The 17,391-nt window shown below is 57.1% G+C and overlaps 1 protein-coding gene across 1 annotated transcript; it reads left to right on the top strand.

The window, feature by feature from the left end:
* Positions 1-330: 330 nt before the first annotated feature.
* Cygb (cytoglobin) lies at positions 331-10,140 on the top strand. The gene is made up of 4 exons (XM_005069879.4): positions 331-621; positions 5,750-5,981; positions 6,239-6,402; positions 8,733-10,140. Exons 1-4 carry the CDS (start codon positions 479-481, stop codon positions 8,764-8,766), a joined length of 573 nt encoding a protein of 190 aa, XP_005069936.1. The 5' UTR covers positions 331-478; the 3' UTR covers positions 8,767-10,140.
* The last annotated feature ends 7,251 nt before the right edge of the window (positions 10,141-17,391 follow it).

The following is a 17,391-nucleotide window of genomic DNA, read 5'->3' as shown; positions in this document are numbered from 1 at the left end:
AGCGAAGACCGCGTTGGCCTTGCTGGCGGGCGGGTGGGCAGGCGGGCAGCCGCGACGCCCCCATCCCGAGCCCAGCCTTCACCTTGCCAGAACTGGCTCCCCGACACAGGACTGGGGATTTGGAACGGAGTCATTTTTTTTTAAACATTTCTTTTTTCCCAGCAGACCACATCCCCGCCCCCAGCTCGCAGTCCCCCGCCCTCCGCACATATACCCTGCACACACGCGCGCGCGCACACAGACTCTCTCTCTCTCACACACACACACACAAGCTCGCGCGCGCGCACACACACACACACACACACACACACGACGCGCACAGACACACACGCTCGCTCCCTCCTTCCCTCCCTCCCTCCCTGCCTCCGGCGCTCTACTCCGCGCCCTCCCGCCAGCCCGCCTCGCACGCACCGGCCTCGGCTCTTGCTCCCCGCTCCCGCCGCCTAGCGAAGCCGCGCTGGGCTCGGAGCTGCTGCTCATGGAGAAAGTGCCAGGCGACATGGAGAGAGAGCGCAGGGAGCGGAGCGAGGAGCTGTCCGAGGCGGAGAGGAAGGCGGTGCAGGCTACGTGGGCCCGGCTGTATGTCAACTGCGAGGACGTGGGGGTGGCCATCCTGGTGAGGTAGGTGTCGCTCCCGGCTTGGCGGGGCCCAGGACAGGGAGGGTGACAACGGCTGCGGCGCAGCGGCGGGCTCGGCCCGCCGCGAGCTGAGCTCCGGAGCCACCTCGCCAGCGATTGGGGACGGGTCATGGTGATGGGGGCGCCTTGGGGAGATGGAAACCTTAGCTGATTCCTCCCCAGCTGGGGGCTTGGGGCTCGCGAGGAGCTAGACGCGGGAGGGCACTTGGTCCCCCTGGCTTCGGAACTCACCCATCCCGGTCGGTCTTCCTTGTGAGTGACCCTAGTGACCCAACTAAAATGTACGGCTCGGGCATCTGACCAGACCCTCAAAGGGAACGGTAGGGGCTCCCCATTTTAGAGACAGGCAGAGAAACTGAGGTTCAGCCAGGAAAGGGCTTAAAGAGGAAACAGAACGCCCTGTCCAGCTCGGCCCAGCAGAAAGCAAGGGCTAGGGGCCAAGAGGTCCCGCTGCCCCGCTGCCCCTCTTGGGCCCCAAAAGTGAGGCTGAGAGCCAGCTGCAGGTGGGACAGGTAAGTGAACCCAGTAAGCTCCCGGGATGCAACCCTGGTGGAGTTTGCTAGGTTTTTTTTTTGGGGGGGGAGCAGTTTTCAGGAGACAGAGCTCCACTCTGGACCCTCTACCAGGTAGCGGCGTCTGTCTCCAGTATCTCTGAGGACCCCCCACCCTAAGTGATGCTGTATTTACACTTTAGCGTGCAGCCACACAGGCTAGACACTGACTCCACCGCCGAATCACATCTATAGACTTCCCACACATGCTGGACCCAGGGGTGCACACAGCAGAGACACCACGGTCACCCCAAGCCCCGACGTTCTTGACTGGGGTGGGGGGGCGAGACTGTCAATTCGAGCCGTTTGTAAGGACAGGGTGACTCCTGGGGTGGTTGGACGGGGCTGCTTTCCAGTCCCGGCCCCTTCTCTGGCTCTTCTCCCCCCCTTCTGCCTCTGCCTCCTGCAAGCCTGGGACCTGCCCAGCTCCCCGCCACCACTGCCTGGATTCCAACTCAGAAGTAGCATTAGGGAGGAAAAGAGCAGAAGTGTTCTAGAGGAGTTGGGGGAGGGCTCCCGAGGAAGAGGAAGGGGCGGCTGTTTCAGAGTTCTCACGCCCCCGGGAACACCGCCCTGGGTGGCAGGAAGCGAGGAAGGGCCACTGGGACCCCGCAGACAGATCGGCAGCATGGGCACCCGCCCACAAGCACACAGTGGGGAGCGGCGCCTCAGATGCGCCAGGGGCTTCTCTCAGCCTGTGCTACGCCCCTAGGGCCACCAAAAGGGAACGAGGCAAGGCCCAGAGGACCTGGAGACGTCCTGTGCAAGGCCTCATTATTTGTCAGTGAGTTTGTCCCCCAGGAATGGGAGAAGGGGGACAGAAGGACAGAGTCTAAGAGGAGGACTCAATTCTGTATCCTGGGACCCCTTTCTTCCCCTGACACCCCGGGGCCAGGCCTGGCTGGGGAGGTGTTTACTGATAGACTCTGCTCAAAGGCCCACAGTGAACCCCAGAAGGCCAGAGACCGCAATCAGGCCTGGCTTGCCAAAACCACACTTCACCTAACTCCATGCCTGTATTGATCGAAGCCAGCCTGACAACCCCGGGCCAGCACTGTGTAAGCCACTCCCTGTAGCTCCGGGCGCCACTGACTCACTGGCCCTAGGCCTGGCCAGGGAGAGGGGCAAGGCCACGACCCTTAGCTTCTCATAGCTCCTTCACAGGACCCGTCTGTGATCCTGGTCACAAACCCACGCTTTGACAAGTCCAACGCGGTCATCCATTGGACCAGGTGTGCTGACCACCCCTCCCTCCTTCCTGTCCCCACTGCCCACCCTGCCTGCAGGCCAAGGGGGCCAAGGAGGAGGCTGGCCACCAGCAGGAGTTCCTGGAAGATGCACAGGTGTAAAAGAGGAGGAGCTAGGTGCCTTAGGGTCCGAGTAGACCCCACACTTCCAGTCCCTGTCAGGGAGGTGCCTGAGAAGGGAACACCACCCTCCCTCCCGGTTGTAACGCTGACACCTTCCCCCTCACACGCAGACAAGCCTATTTCAGGCTCTTGGAAGCCCAGATGCCTCTGGGAGCTGAGAAATTCCCCAAGACTGGCTGCTGAGGCTTCTCCCTGGCAGCTCAAGCCAGCCAGGGAGGGGTGGGAGGAAACACAGGCTGGAGGGCAAGCCAGGATGACAGCCGAACTCAAGGCCCCTGCTCCCTGAGAAGGCCCTCCCTCAGGGCCACACACAGCGCGGCTGCTGAGGCGAGAGACTCACCTGTGCCCTCAGGACCGGTCCCTGACCAGCGGGCGGCGTTGAAGTCTGGTCCATTCTGTTGCTTCCTCCTTGGCAGCCTTGGGGACCAGCCGGTTCCCCGTCCATAAGATGGGGAGTAAAGCAATGCCCGAGATAGTAAATGCTCAATGCGTGTGTCCCCTGGGCGCCCTCCTTGGGGAGAGGAAGCAATAGCTTCTAGGCTGTGGCTACTAAACACTGTAAGAGATGCCTTGCGAATGGCAGCGTACCACACCCCCGTCATTGATTTTTTTTTTTTTTTGGCAAATGTGAAAACCAAAAAGCCCGAGATGCGTGCACATCATCTTGTGTAGGGTGCGTGCGCGTTCATACGTCATGACGGGCATGTGGGAACCAGAGGACAACCGTCCAGAGCCAGTTCTCTCCTTCCACCTTGTCGAGGGAGTGTCTCTCTTGTTTCTGCCACCGTGTCCCTCGGGACCCTGCCTCACTGCTGAGGAGTGCTGGGCTTGCCCGTGTGTGTGGCACCCTGCCTTTGGTTTTTGTTTTTGTTTTTAACACATTCTGGGAGCCAAACTCGGTTGCCAGGGTCATGCAATGAGAGATTCGACCAACTGGCTTGTCCCCCTGGGGCCACCGAGGTGTCTCTCCCCCCTGTGTCCCTCATCACAAAGCTTCCAGAGAAGTCCTATGTGTTCCCAGGCCCACGCCCCATGCACCTCTGAAGAAACCAACTTCGAAGCTTTCCTCAGACAGACAGATGAGGAGGGAGGGGTGTCATAAAGTGCTTGTCCGAAGTCACACTCAGCACCCCTGCAGGTTTCTCTCCTTCTCCACATGGACGGTGGTGCCCCGGCCACCCAGTCAGAACCTTCCCGCCAAAAGCAGCCCCGGGAAGGCCAGGCCAGCCAGATGTTCCGTGTCTATCTCCCTCACATCAGACTCTCGGGCCTGAGCCACAAGAGCTGCGAGCCTCCTCTGATGCCTCAGAGGGACAGCCAGAGGGTGACAACACCCAGGGACACGCAGGCCAGAACACTCTACACACTTTCTTCCGAAGAACCATTAGATGAAGTCCCAGCGGGGGGAGGGGGGAGCGTAGGTGGGGGTAATGGGTCAGAGCATTGGTGAGGCCCCGCCTCTGCTCGCGGTGTGGGGTTTGGTCCAACAGACTGGAAGGTGGCAGGGAAAACTAGTAGGTGGCACCAATGGCTGTGGTGGGAAGGCCACACTGGGTGGCCAGAGAGGGGCGGGTCTGACACGGGTGTGTGTGTGTGTGTGTGTGTGAAGGCTGGCCAACGGTCAGTGCAGCTGTCGGAGCGAGACAGAGGACTCTGGGCAGAGGCAGTGGAGACACAGCCCTGGAGGAGTGGGTGGGGACAGTTCGTAAGAAGTCTTGGGTGTCAAGCTGGGGGGGGGGCGGCGATGGACGCTTTGCGTGTGGGAATGATGTAACCAAGGAAGGCTGGGGGGATTAAACAAATCGGATGAACCAGAGCAGGAAATGGCCGGTGCTGGGGAAGTCCAAGGGGGGATTTCCTGGGGGTGAGGTGGTCCGTGTCTCCAACCCCATCATTTGAGAGGCAGAGACAGAGGATGTCCATGAGTTCAAGGCCTCACAGATAATCACAAACCCTGCCATGGAGGCAAAATCAGCTGTTTAAGTTGGATGGCCCAGTCAGTATTTGCTGCGGGGCATCCAGGAGGAAGAGGCTGAGCTGGGAGAGAAGTCTGTCTCTGTCCACTCTTCATTGGCTGAGTGAGCACGGATAGGTCGCCCCGGGCCAGGCCTCACTTCGTTCACTAGGAGGGCTCTCACTAAGGATGCCACCTTCACTGAGCCCCCCCATTCTGTGAACACCTTGCTGATGGGGGGGTGGGGGTGGGGGGGCAAGCCCTTTCCCTTTCTAGTCACAGCCCTCATGGTGTGGGGGTGCAGATGCCCATTTTGCGGATAAGGCATCCGAGCTATAGAGAAGATAAACTATGGGTGCTTGCCTAGGAGGTTGCAGGCCTCAGGATTCAATCCCCAGCACTGAGAGAAAACTTAAATAAGACGCTGGGTGTTGGGGGGCATGGTAGTGCATGCCTGTAGCCCCAGCACTCGGGAGGCAGGAGCAGTAGGAATGTGTGAGTTTCAAAGCCAGCCTGACCTACACAGATCCAGGCCAAACGGGGGAGGGGGGTTGGGGGGTGTGCTTGGCAAGACCTCAAAGAAACAGAAGGGAGAAATGAGGGGGAGCACGGTGGCCATGCTTGGGGGGGGTTTGCTGAGGCAGAGCCCAGGAGTTCAGCATTGTCCTGGGCAACATAACCAGTCTCCAGTTAAAAACCAAAACACTTGCTGGCCAGTGGTAGCACACACACGCCTTTAATCCCAGCACTCGGGAGGCAGAGGCAGGCGGATCTCTTTCAGTTTGATGAGGCCAGCCTGGTCTACAGAGCGAGTTCCAGGACAGCAAAGGCTACACAGAGAAACCCTGTATGGAAAAAGCAAAAGCAGAAACCAACCTAAAACAATTGTCCCACGATTCCAGAATCTCTCTCTCTCTCTCTCTCTCTCTCTCTCTCTGTGACCAGAGCAGGCCTCAGTGGGGTGTAGGTTCAGACAGTGCTCAAGAAGCGAGGCAGACGGTGGCCAGGCACACGAGGCTGCCAGCCTAAACAGGTCCCTGCAGTTGGTCCCTGCAGGGCCTGGCCAGAGGGAGAGCCGTGACTGAAGGACAGCTCTGTGTGAGAGAGAAAACCATACCTAGTTCCTGGTATGGGAGCATGTGTGCTTTTCCAACCCCACCTCCATCTTGGCCACTCCAGAGGGACTCGGAGGCAGCCCCCTGCCTCAGCGCTCACTCACCCCTTCCTCCTGCCAGGTTCTTCGTGAACTTCCCATCAGCCAAGCAGTACTTCAGCCAGTTTAGGCACATGGAGGACCCCTTGGAGATGGAGAGGAGTCCCCAGCTGCGGAAACACGCCTGCCGGGTCATGGGGGCCCTCAACACCGTCGTGGAGAACCTGCATGACCCAGACAAGGTGTCCTCTGTGCTCGCCCTGGTCGGCAAAGCCCACGCCCTCAAGCACAAGGTGGAGCCTGTGTACTTCAAGGTATGTCCTTCCGATTGCTCCCGGTCCAGAGCCCCCCCCCAACACCGCCCCAAGCCACCGGGCCATAGCTCCCTACAGCCTGTGGCTCCCAGAGGACTCCCTGAATACCAGAGAGCAGCAGGAGAGAAAGGCTGCTCTCTTGACAGCATGGTCTTCAGTAACCATACTCAGGCCAATCCAGGCTATCAGGGATCCTGGGGGCTGCGGGGGGTCAGGGTGCCCAGGCGTTTACTCCTCCTTCCCTCCTCTGCCCCCAGATTCTCTCTGGGGTCATTCTGGAGGTGATCGCCGAGGAGTTTGCCAATGACTTCCCTCCTGAGACGCAGAAAGCCTGGGCCAAGCTGCGTGGTCTCATCTACAGCCATGTGACCGCCGCCTACAAGGAAGTGGGCTGGGTACAGCAGGTCCCCAACACTGCCACGTGAGGAGGGGGTGAGGGTGGGCTGGGCAGCCTCCCTGCTGTGTCCTCTCCTGTCCCCTAGGCATCCCATTTCTCCTGGGACCAGGGACTGACTGCTGGGGCAGGGAGCCTTCAGGCATGCAGACGCAGGAGTCCGATACACTCAAACGATAGCACAACTCAAAGGGCCCGCATGACGGCGCCCTTCTGACTTCAGGCCCGGCTCTGTCTCTGTCCGTTCCCTGCTCTTGGCTGCACAGAGCTGAGAACTCCAAGTAGATCTGTCTGGGCAGTGCTTCTCCGTGCCTGGAGCAGGGATGGCTCAGGTCACCCAAGGCTGTGACTGTCTCCTGGTGGGGCGTCGGCTCCTCAGACTCAGAGCAGCGTGGGCCAGCCCCTTCCTCCCTGGTACCAATCCTGTTCCTCATCTCACACCTCATGCTGGCCAGTGAGAGCTTCCATACACTCACTCTCTGCCCTGACAGAGCTGGAGCCGGGGTGGTCACGAGGACACACGCACATGCCCAGGCCCACGGGGACCTACGTGGGTGTCACTCACATGGACAAAACTAGGGGATGTGTTTACTTCCAGTCTGAGCAGAGGACAGCACCCACTTTCTAGGCTCCAACAGGGTGGCTCTGGACTCAGAGACTCCTGCTGGCTGGGAGCATGGCGAGGGCCGGCCTTCCGTCGTGGCGATGTGGCGGCTGGGAACACTCAGACCCCCCCCAGACCCCCGGGAGGCAGCTGACTCTGGGAGCTGAATGAAAGGGCAGAGGCAGGGCTGAGGGAGGAAGGAGGAGAGCGGAGGCGGGAACAGGAACCAGGGGTCAGCCAGCGGCTTGGGACACGTGTTGTAGAGAAACATTCCCGGCGATTTCCCATGGAAAAGGCACCATCTCCTCAGGCTCTTCCAAGTCCCCCCCCACCACTCCCTGTTCAGGGGCCTCCCCACCCAGCTCTGTAGAGAAGGTCCCTAAGGGCAGGGAGAGGCCAGGCCTGTCGCCCCTTCCTGCCACTGACCAACCAGTGCCCCGCCCCGCCCCGCCCCACCATCAGCAGCTCCCCAGGAGAGCAGAACAGAGGTCTCAGGGAATGCTAGTTGCAGCCAGGTCAGCTCCAGATGTGCACAGCTGGACCTGGCCTGGCCCAAACCCTGGAGTAAACGAGAGGCAAGAAGAGTTTTACCTGCCAGGGGAGGGCAGTGGCCGGGTTGAAAAACTGGGGTTCCCTCCAGCTGCCACCGAGAGGGACCAAGGAGGACACTGTGGGAGGGGAGACAGCAGAGGGGTCACCTCCCCCCCCCCCCCCGCCCCTCCTCCCCAGGCAGGCTCTGCAGCCCCTGATGAGTTTGTTTACAGCCATGACACAAGACTTCCTGCTTTTGGAGAAAAGAGCTTTTTGACAGGGCCTAGAGGGACCGTGGGGAGAGCTGGCCAGCGGAGCCCCAGTGAATCAGAAACACATGGCTGGAGCCCTCCCGCTCCTGCCCCAGCTGGACCCCAGGGGCTTAGTGCTAGCCAAACCCCAAGCATCACCCTGCCCCCTCTGTGGTCCTAGCAGGCTGAATGGAGGCAGATGATGCAGGGGCCAGGCAAGCCAGGACTACCTCACCCGGGCCTCAGCACCCATCCTGGGCTTCCCCAGCTGTCCTGTGGCTCCCCTCACCTCTTGAGAGCCGCCATCCCCATCTCTGGTCTCCTGGGGTCTTGGGGTCCTGCAGGACACAGCCTATTGCCAGGACCTCCCTTGCCTCACGGGGTAGGGTGGAGTTTTAGGGCTGACTTCTAGAAGGGCCCTGTCCAACTTCTCTTATCAGGGAAACACACTGAGCCAGACACCACTGTTTATTGAACTGTCTCTGCTTCAGGGCGTGCGACTCTGTGTGGGTGGAGGGGCGCTGGGGCAGGGGGATGTGCCCGGCCAGTGAGCTCAAAGGAGTTTGGTGGACAGAGACAGTGCATGGAAGCCAGGGAGCCCTCTGCTTGGACAAGCAGCATATCCGATTTCCAAACAAAGAGACACAAGTTCGAGTCCCTCAGTCCGTCCACCCGTCCATCCGCCCATCCGTGTGGTATTTGTAGAATGTTTCAGTTCTCAGCAGACCAGACGCTGGCCACACCCCCCTGCTCCTACAAAGGGCAGGCCCAGGCATCTCCTCTCCTAGGCCAGCTCCAGGTAGCACAGGAGGTTGGAGGTAATGAGGGATTGCGAGACTGTGTTGGGTCTCAGAGGGAAGCGCCCCACCTCATGTCTCCCAGCCCCCTCCCCCGGGCCCCCAGGTGTCCCATCCGGCCTTCCCCCACCCACCCCTGTAACCTGTCACCTTTATCCCCTGTCTCATCCACAGTCCCTCGACCACACCACCCTCTTCGGGGCCATAGGACTCCTCCCGGCTCCCCCGTCCCTGGCAGCACTTTGGGCAGAAGGCTGAATTCTGAAGACACTCCTTGACCTTCCATTCCTGGGTGCCAAGGAAGCTGGAGGAATCCCGACTCAACTCCCCGAAAGGAGGCTTTCCTCACGGCCCTGGCCCCCCCAGGCTGCTGGGAAGGGTGGGGCTGGCTACCTTGATGCTGAACCTGGCAGGGGGGGACCCCTCTGCCTCTCAGTAGGGGGTGCCCATGTCTTAGCTTTTCTACTTACTGTTAGAGAGGGGCCTAGCAAGGGAAGCCAGGACAAGCCCGTGAGTCACTTGGGAAAGGAACTAGGCCTGCCTCATTCTGCCCACCAGCATGCGGGTTCACGTCACATCCCTAGAGTATCACGCACACACGTCTACCATATATACAGATATATTCTATATACGATCTCTATATAAATATATATAAATATATACATACTTATCTATCGCGTGTACCTGCAGGCCCAGAAGCCTCAGACCCGCCCGGCTGTGGGAGGCCAGGAGGAGTCCTGGGCACGCTTGCTCCTGGGGGGCTCTCGGGAAGCCAGGGAGAAATCCTGCAACAGCACCAGAGGATGGGGCCAGGCAGCAGAGTTGGGGTGACTCGGCTTGTCCCTATAACTAAGTGCTCTGCACTCCTGCCCCTCTGGAAAAAATAGAGAGAAAGAAAGAAAAAGGAAAACAGAAAAAATCTGGTTTGCCAGGTGTAGTGGCAGGAACCTGCAATCCCAGAGCTTGGGAGGCCCCAGGGTGTGGAATCATTGCAAATTTGAGGTCAGGTGGCCTCTACCTGGTCTCGATGATGGTGAGCTTCAGGCTAGCCTGAGCTACACAGGGAGACCCTGTCTCAAACAGAACAAAATAATATCTGACTCCTCTCCCCTTCCCAAGGGTCTGGCTGACTGACTTGCCCTAAAAAAGGACATGGACCAGGGCACACCAAGAGCTCAGAAGACCCCAGTGGGGTGGCAGCCAGTGTGTGTGTGTGTGTGTATGGGTGGGGGCAGTCTGAGTGAAGGACCCAGGAATGTCCACATCACCGGCTCACTTCAGCCGGGCCGCAGGAACGGGGATGCCATCCTCAGTGGACACCCAGGGCCTCTCCCTCCTGGCCTACTCCAGGCCACCAGGCCATCCTCCCCACCTAGTCTCCTAGGATAACACTGCTGGGGACCCCGAGGGTCCCCCTGGTCACATTACTGTCCTGGAGGATGTCTTGCTGCCGTGGCTACCGTGCCTGCATTCCTTCCTGTCTGTTCTCACGCAGCCTTCCTGTGACCGCCTGTCTTTTTTTGTAGTTTCTGATGTTTGTAACCAGACCCAGCTGTGTCATTAAACAGGTCCATTCTTCCTGTGTCTGGTCTGTTCTTTTCCGCCCCGGAGAGACCTGCCTTCACCTCTCTCTCCCCCTCCTCAGAAGTTCTAGATAAGGGTATCTTCATCAGAAAGAGCTCCCCCGTGCTGGCCCTAGCTGACCCTGGATCGCTCTGTGTGTTGGGAGCAAAGATTGCTCAGCGGCTAAGCGGGAAGCCAGAACATGGAGCAGGGGATAGGTCTGTCTTATTAAAAATGCAGAGAAAGCCGGGCGTTGGTGGCGCACGCCTTTAATCCCAGCACTCGGGAGGCAGAGGCAGGCGGATCTCTGTGAGTTCGAGGCCAGCCTGGTCTACAGAGTGAGCTCCAGGACAGCCTCCAAAAGCTACAGAGAAACCCTGTCAAAAAAAAAAAAAAAAAGAGGAAGAGGATGAGGAGGTTGGGGACGCAGCTCAGTGGAAGAGCTCTAGCCTGGCTTTCATTCACCGGGCTCTAGGCTTCATCTCCAGCACTGCCACTGGGAGATAAGAAAGTCAGTGTCTCTGGGGTTTTGTCCTGGGAATCCCGCAAGGACAGGGAAAGAAGGGCACAAAGTCAAAGCCGGCTTGGTAACGCAACTCTCGTCACCCCAGCCCTCGACAGGCTGAGATTGGAGGAGGACAGCCTGGGCTACATCCCCTGGAAAGGGGAGGAAGGAGAGAGGATGGGGGGGGCTGGTGAGTCTAGATGTCCATGCAGTAGGGCCCTGTTTGTGGGACTAGTCACGTAATCAAAGCCTTGAGTTCTAGGCCTGCACACTGGGCATCCCATGCTGGATGCTGAGTGCAGGTCCTGATGCAGCAGGGGCTCAGCCCCTGGGTACCGCAGAATGGGAGCCTCCTGGAACCAGCTTTCAACTTTGCCCTCTCAGCCCAGTCTCTCTTCCCAAGCTCTGCTGGGCCAAGCCTGTCCATCCCCCACGGCCACGGTCACAACAGCAGCACCAAGTCCCCCAGGAGGGACCAAGGAGGTCACCACAAGGAGGAGGGGAGGGGGAGTTACGGGAGAAACAGGAAACAGCCTCTGCCCCTTGGGAGGGCTTCAGGCTGTCTGGAAGGACTCAGCTGACACCGGCCACAGCCTTGTCTCCCAACCCCGTGCGCGCTTGAGTGTGAGCCTCGCCTCCCTTTATCTCCTGGGCCTGGCACAGCGGAATACAAGCTGGAAACCCAAAGAATAAATAAATAGCAGTCTTAGAAAGCCGGACAAGCACACGGGCCAAGAGTAAGCTGTGAACTGAAGCAGGGTGCTGAGTGCCGGGAGGGCGGCGCAAGCCAGACCTTTCCAGGGAGGGAGTGTGCCAGACCGGTGGCCTCCCCGAGCTCACATTCAGTCTTGGCGCCCTGCTGTGTGACTCTGGGCAAGACACTGAGAGCCTCGATTTTAAAACAGGAGGCCCGGCGTGGCGGTGCTCCCAGCTCTCGGGAGTTAAGGGAGGAGGATGGTGAGTTCGAGACCAGCCTGGGCTACGCAGCAAGACACCGGGGAGGAGCACGGGGTGGGGGTGGGGGGGCTGAGCACTGAGAGGGGTATGAAGAAGAAAGATGTTCATAACAGCGCTGGCTGGCTGGACACTGAGGACCAGGAGAAGACAGGAAGGCTGCGCCTCTGAGCAGAGAGTCCTGTGAGAGAAGCTGGGATGAGAAGGAGGGCGGGCGTGCTCCCTGGGGTACTGGGCCCTGACAGAGCTGGTTGGTAGGGTGCCAGAGGGTCCCGATGGGGCATCTGAGGTCATGATGGGGCAATCGTTCCTGAGAAGTCCGCCCCACAGTCGTCTTGAGAATGGCGTAGGTGGAACCTGGAGCCATCCTGGAACAGGCCATTGAGGACTCTCCCCTCTTCCTACCTTCTAGGGAGGATGTGGGCCATCACCCCCTCCACCCGCTGGGGATGAGGATGGAACCGGACAGGATTCTGGTGGCTGGGTTTTAAGCCAGAGCAGGGGCAATGTCTGGGGCATAGAACAAACAGTGCACCGCATGCAGTCAGCCTTCTTACTGAAATGCCGAGCAACTGGGTCAGCTCCCCTGGTGAGCTCAAGCTGAGAGCCACCGGGGTGTGGGCAACGAAAGGGGGGTGCGTTGCGAGGAGACGGCGGCCTCTTCGGCCCAAGACGCCAGCGGTACAGCCCCGCAGCGACCCCTGCTGGCTGCAGCTGGAACGTCACCCAAGAAAGCAACCATCTGTAGCTCGCCAGCCTCCCGGCGGAGGAGAGGGGCGAGGAGGCGCGGTATGAGGTCAGGGTGGGGAGCAGCGGGTTGGCTCCAAAAGGGATGTAGACTTACTGAAGTCTGAGCCAAAACCGAGAGTGTACATGCCTCGTCAGCAGGAAGTATCTTCCCGCAGTCACCAAGTGGAAAAAGTTAATCAGTGAAGGCGTTGGCACCAGATAATGCCAGCGTTTGCTAAACTGAGGCAGGAGGGTCCTGAGTTTAAAACCAACCTTGGCATCTGCGTAGTGAGTTCCAGGCCAGGAAGAGTCATATAGGGGGACCTTCTCTAAACAAACAACAAACAAACAAACAAAAACAGGGGAAAAGGCTCCTCATTTCAGTGCTTGCCTGGTAAGCCCAAGAAACTCAATCCAATGGCGAGCACCCGGGGAAAAAGCCGGGTGTGGTGACACACGCTTAGAAATCGCAGGAGCGTCGCTGGGGCTCCCTGGCCAGCCTCCCCTGATGGTGAACCCCGGGTCCCAGGGAAGGTCTCAAAACACAGTGGAAGGCACCTGAGGCTGACCCCGACCTCCAGTGGCATCCAGAGAAAGAACAAGGGGGCTGAGGAAAGAGAAGCAAAGGTTTCTTTTTTTTTTTTTTTTTTTTCGAGACAGGGTTTCTCTGTATTGTTTTGGAGGCTGTCCTGGAACTCACTCTGTAGACCAGGCTGGCCTCGAACTCACAGAGATCCGCCTGTCTCTGCCTCCCGAGTGCTGGGATTAAAGGCGTGCGCCACCAACACCTGGCTAGAGAAGCAAAGGTTTTAAATGCAAAAAAGGCTACAGAGTGGGACCCTGCTCAGAACAAAGCAGAAGGGGGTGGGCTAGTTAGCTTCTGCTTTGCCCGAGGAAACGCCTCCCGAGTGCTGGGGTTAAAGGCATGTGCCATTACTACCCTGCTGGCATTTTCTGCATTACTGATCCATTTGGGAAGGTCCAGTTTTCTGCGAGCAGAGCCACCCTTGGGCACTGAGTTCTCTAAGAAAGCAGGCTGAGCAAGCCACAGAGAGCAGCATCCTCCTTGACCTCTGCACAAGCTCCTGCCTCCAGGCTCCTGCCTCGCGTTCCTGCCCTGACTTCCTTTATTATTGTTTGGTTTTTAGCCCTGGCTGGCCTGGAACTCCATCTGTTAGACCAGCTGGCCTCAAATTCGCAGAGATCCTCCTGCCCGAGTGCTGGGGTCAAAAGCGCTACCACCTCCTGACCAGACTTCCCGTTGTGACTGATTAAAAGAGATTCTTTCCTCCCTAGGTCGCTGTCAGTCACATTGCTTATCACAGCCGACATAACGCCATTTTGTTCTCCATTGCTGCTTTCCCTGGATCCGATCTGCCTCAGACCTGCCCCCAGAGAAAGACAGGCCCAGGGTAGGGAGAGTGAGGGTTCTCCTGCTGGGGCCTTGACTACGGTGCCCAGCTGACTACAACCAAGTTGGATGGGCAGTTTTAATAAGAAGACAGCAATGGCAAGCTTCAGCCCTGCCGGCCTGGCTTCAGCTTCACATGGTTGGAGCAGGCTGTGAGGGAGACCTGGGCCTGCTTTACGAATGCACCGAGACTGGGGTGTGGAGGAGGGGCAGGGTGTTGGACTGGCCTTTCTCTGAGGACAGACAAACATGGGCTTTGCTAGAGAGCTATGTGGAGGCCCTGGCAGAGAGGCCAGCATGTGGCCCAGGTGGCTGGACACCACCCTCCATTCTTGGCAAGGTCTGAGGGTGGTGGCCACCGTGTTGCCACAGCCTTCGCTTCTGGCCCAGCTAATAGATAGATGTTCCTTCCCTGTGTGCTCCGGAGGTGGAAGTGGGGGGGTCTGAGGCAAAGCTCTAGGCTGGCCTTGAACTCATTATGTAGTTGAGGATGGACTTGAACTCCTGATTTCCCAGTCCTTCAATTGCAGGCAAGCACCACCGTACCTGCTGCAGGGTCTCTTTTGTAGGGCCTCAATCTGCCCAGCATGATAGCTCATGCCCACAATCCTTGTACTTGGGGTGTGTGTGGGGGTGCTTGGCTTAATGCCACAGGTTCAAGGCCAGCCTGGGCTACACACTGAGTACCAGGACCGTGTGGACTCTATAGCAAAAGCCTTATCCTGAAAACAAATCTTTAGAAAGATTTATTGATGGATTACACAGTGTTCCGACTGCATGCATGCCCGCAGGCCAGAAGAGGGCACCAGATCTCATTACAGACGGTTGTGAGGAGTCACTAGGTGGGTGCTGGGAATTGAACCCAGGACCCCTGGAACAGCAGGCAGTGCTCTTAACCTCTGAGTCATCTCTCCAGCCCCTTAAAAATATTTTTAAATGTGCATGACTGTTTCATCTGCATGTGTGTCTGTGTACTGTGTGTGTGTGTTCCTGGTGCCCTCAGAGATCAGAAGAGGGTGATGAACACGGGTGCTGGGAACTGAACCCGGGTCCTCTACAAGAGCAGCCAGTGTTTCTAACTGCTGAGCCGCCTCTCCAGCCCCATAATCCTTTATACTTTTTATGTGCAGCTCCAGCGGCTTTGGCAGAACTTTCCCAGATGTGATAAGATTGTCACAGGAAATCCAGGGGAAAGGAAACCACACAAGGACAATGTCCAAACAGCCTGAAGGTTTGGAATCGTCAGGGCCGGGATAACAGAAATTCTGCATGACGCCTCAGCCCTGGTCGTGATAGGCGTAGTGGAAAACCGCCCCTTGTTCCTTGACCTTCCGCACACTCCCAGAACTTTGCTATACACACTTACACATTGTGTCAAGTTGGGATCATGTCACACCTGCTGGCTTTGCTACAGCTTTTGAGGGAAGATATCTCCCAGGACCACGCAGTGAGGAGGTTTATATCCAAGGTACTTGGGATGATAACGGCAGCTAGGGACTGGGGAGATGGTGCAGTTGGTGGCCACACAATCATGAGGACCTGAGCTTGAGCCCCAGCAGCAACTCAAATACTGCGTGCAACAGCACATGCCTGTTATCCAGCGTTGGAGAGACAAGGAAGGTCGGTGAGGCCTGCTGGTCAGACAATCTAGCGGGATTGACAAACTCCAGGTTCAGTGAAAGCCCTTGTCTCAGTAAGATGGATAGTGTCTCGATGGGGTTTCTGTTGCTGCGAAGGGACACCATGACTATGGCAACTCTTACAAAGGACAACATCTAATTGGGGCTGGCTTAGCGTTTCAGAGGTTTAGTTCGTGATCGTTGCGATGGGAAGCACGGTGGCATGCAGGCAGGCATAGTGCCGGAGAATGAGCTGAGAGTTCCACAGCTTCATCTGAAGGCAACAGGAAGTGAACTGAGACACGGGGTAGCTTGAGCATATATGAGACCTCAAAGCCCGCCTCTACACTGACACAATTCCTCCAGCAAGACCACACCTACTCCAATAAGGCCACACCTCAAAATAGTGCTACTCCCTATAGACCAAGCATTCACACACACACACACACACACACACACACACACACACACACACACACACACACACACACAGAGGAATCCATGGGGCCACAACCATTCAAACCACCACCACAGACAGCGACCAGGGACGATATCAGGTATTGACCTCCAGCCCCAACATGCACCCAGAGAGGAGCCGTTGGGAGGACCAGGTGGATTTGTTTACATGCGGAACCAACTAGCAGGCAGCTTAGTGTTTCACACCTGTAACCACTGTGCTCAGCAGGCTGAAGCAGGAGGATGCAGACCCCTTGGATTGGAGTTACAGACAATTGTGAGCCACCATTTGGGAGCTGAACCCAGGTCCTGTGGAAGAGTGACCAGTGCTCTTAATCACAGGGCCACCTCTCCACCCCTGAAACATAAACTTTCCTTTGGGGTTCTCACTTAAGATGATTTTCTTAGGCCAGGTGTGGTGACAAAAGCCTTTAATCCCAGGGGCAGTGGAGCTCTGTGAGTTCAAGTTTAGCCTGGTCTATGTAGTGAGTGCAGGTCTGTGTAGACAGAACCTGTCTTTAAAAAAGAAAGAGAATTTTTTTAATGTTTTTCCATTTCCTTTCTTTTTCTTTTTCTTTCCTTTTTTTTTTGAGATAGGGTTTCTCTGTGTTTCTTTGAACCTGTCCTGGAACTCAATCTGTAGACCAGGCTGGCCTCAAACTCACAGAGATCCGCCTGCCTCTGCCTCCAGAGTACTGGGATTAAAGGTGTGTGCCACCACTGCCCAGCTTCATAGTTTTAAACTATGTTTTACGATGAAGGTTAGAGGACAATTTCCAGGAACGATCCTCTTTTTCCAGCCCTTAGGTCCCAGGGATTAAACTCAGGTCATCAGGCTTGGTGGCAAGCAGCAGAGGGCATGCAGACAGAAGAGACCCGCTGCAGTTACACAGCTCACATTTTACAGCTTGTCCTTAGACCTCGGCCTGTGCTGTTCTCACCAGAGCAGCCAAACGCTGCACAAAACCAGCTCAACCAGTTTATTTCATTTCGTTCTGCAACACTCCAGGAAAGCCAATGGCTGCCCTGGACATCGCTGTACATCTGCATCCCGAGGACACCGCCGCACAGTACACAGGAGCGGCCCTGACATTCAAATAGGGCATGAGAGCAGCTTGGTTGCTTGCCAAGCATAAGCACAGCCCTGGGTTCCATCCCTACCACTGCACAGACAGAACGCAGCAGTAAGAAAACCAGGGTGGTTCAGGATCTGAAAGGCACTAAGAGTCTGCCTAAGGAGACGGGATCAGCATCAATTTCTTCCAAGTATTTAATTTTTAATTTTTCTTTTCCTTTTTTTTTTTTTTTTTGAGACGTAGTTTCTCTCCCTAGCTGTCCCGGAACTTACTCTGCAGACCAAGCTGGCCTTGAACTCATGGAAATCTGCCTGCCTCTGCCTCCCAAGTACCAGGAGTAAGGGTGTACACCAGCACCATCCTCTTCTAAGTATTTAAACAACAAGAAACAAACCTGTGAACCTTTCACAGGAACACAGGACTCTCCAGTCAGCTACCTCAAGCCCTTCCACCTCAGACCATCACTTTGATCTAGAAGCTCTCCATCTATTGTCTGGATCAAAAGCTAAAGCTCCTTAAA

Source organism: Mesocricetus auratus, unplaced genomic scaffold (genome assembly GCF_017639785.1).
Source record: "Mesocricetus auratus isolate SY011 unplaced genomic scaffold, BCM_Maur_2.0 Super-Scaffold_100007, whole genome shotgun sequence".
NCBI lineage: Eukaryota > Metazoa > Chordata > Mammalia > Rodentia > Cricetidae > Mesocricetus > Mesocricetus auratus.
The sequence above is the reverse complement of the archived record's forward strand: the minus strand, read 5'-3'. Positions and strand labels throughout refer to the sequence as shown.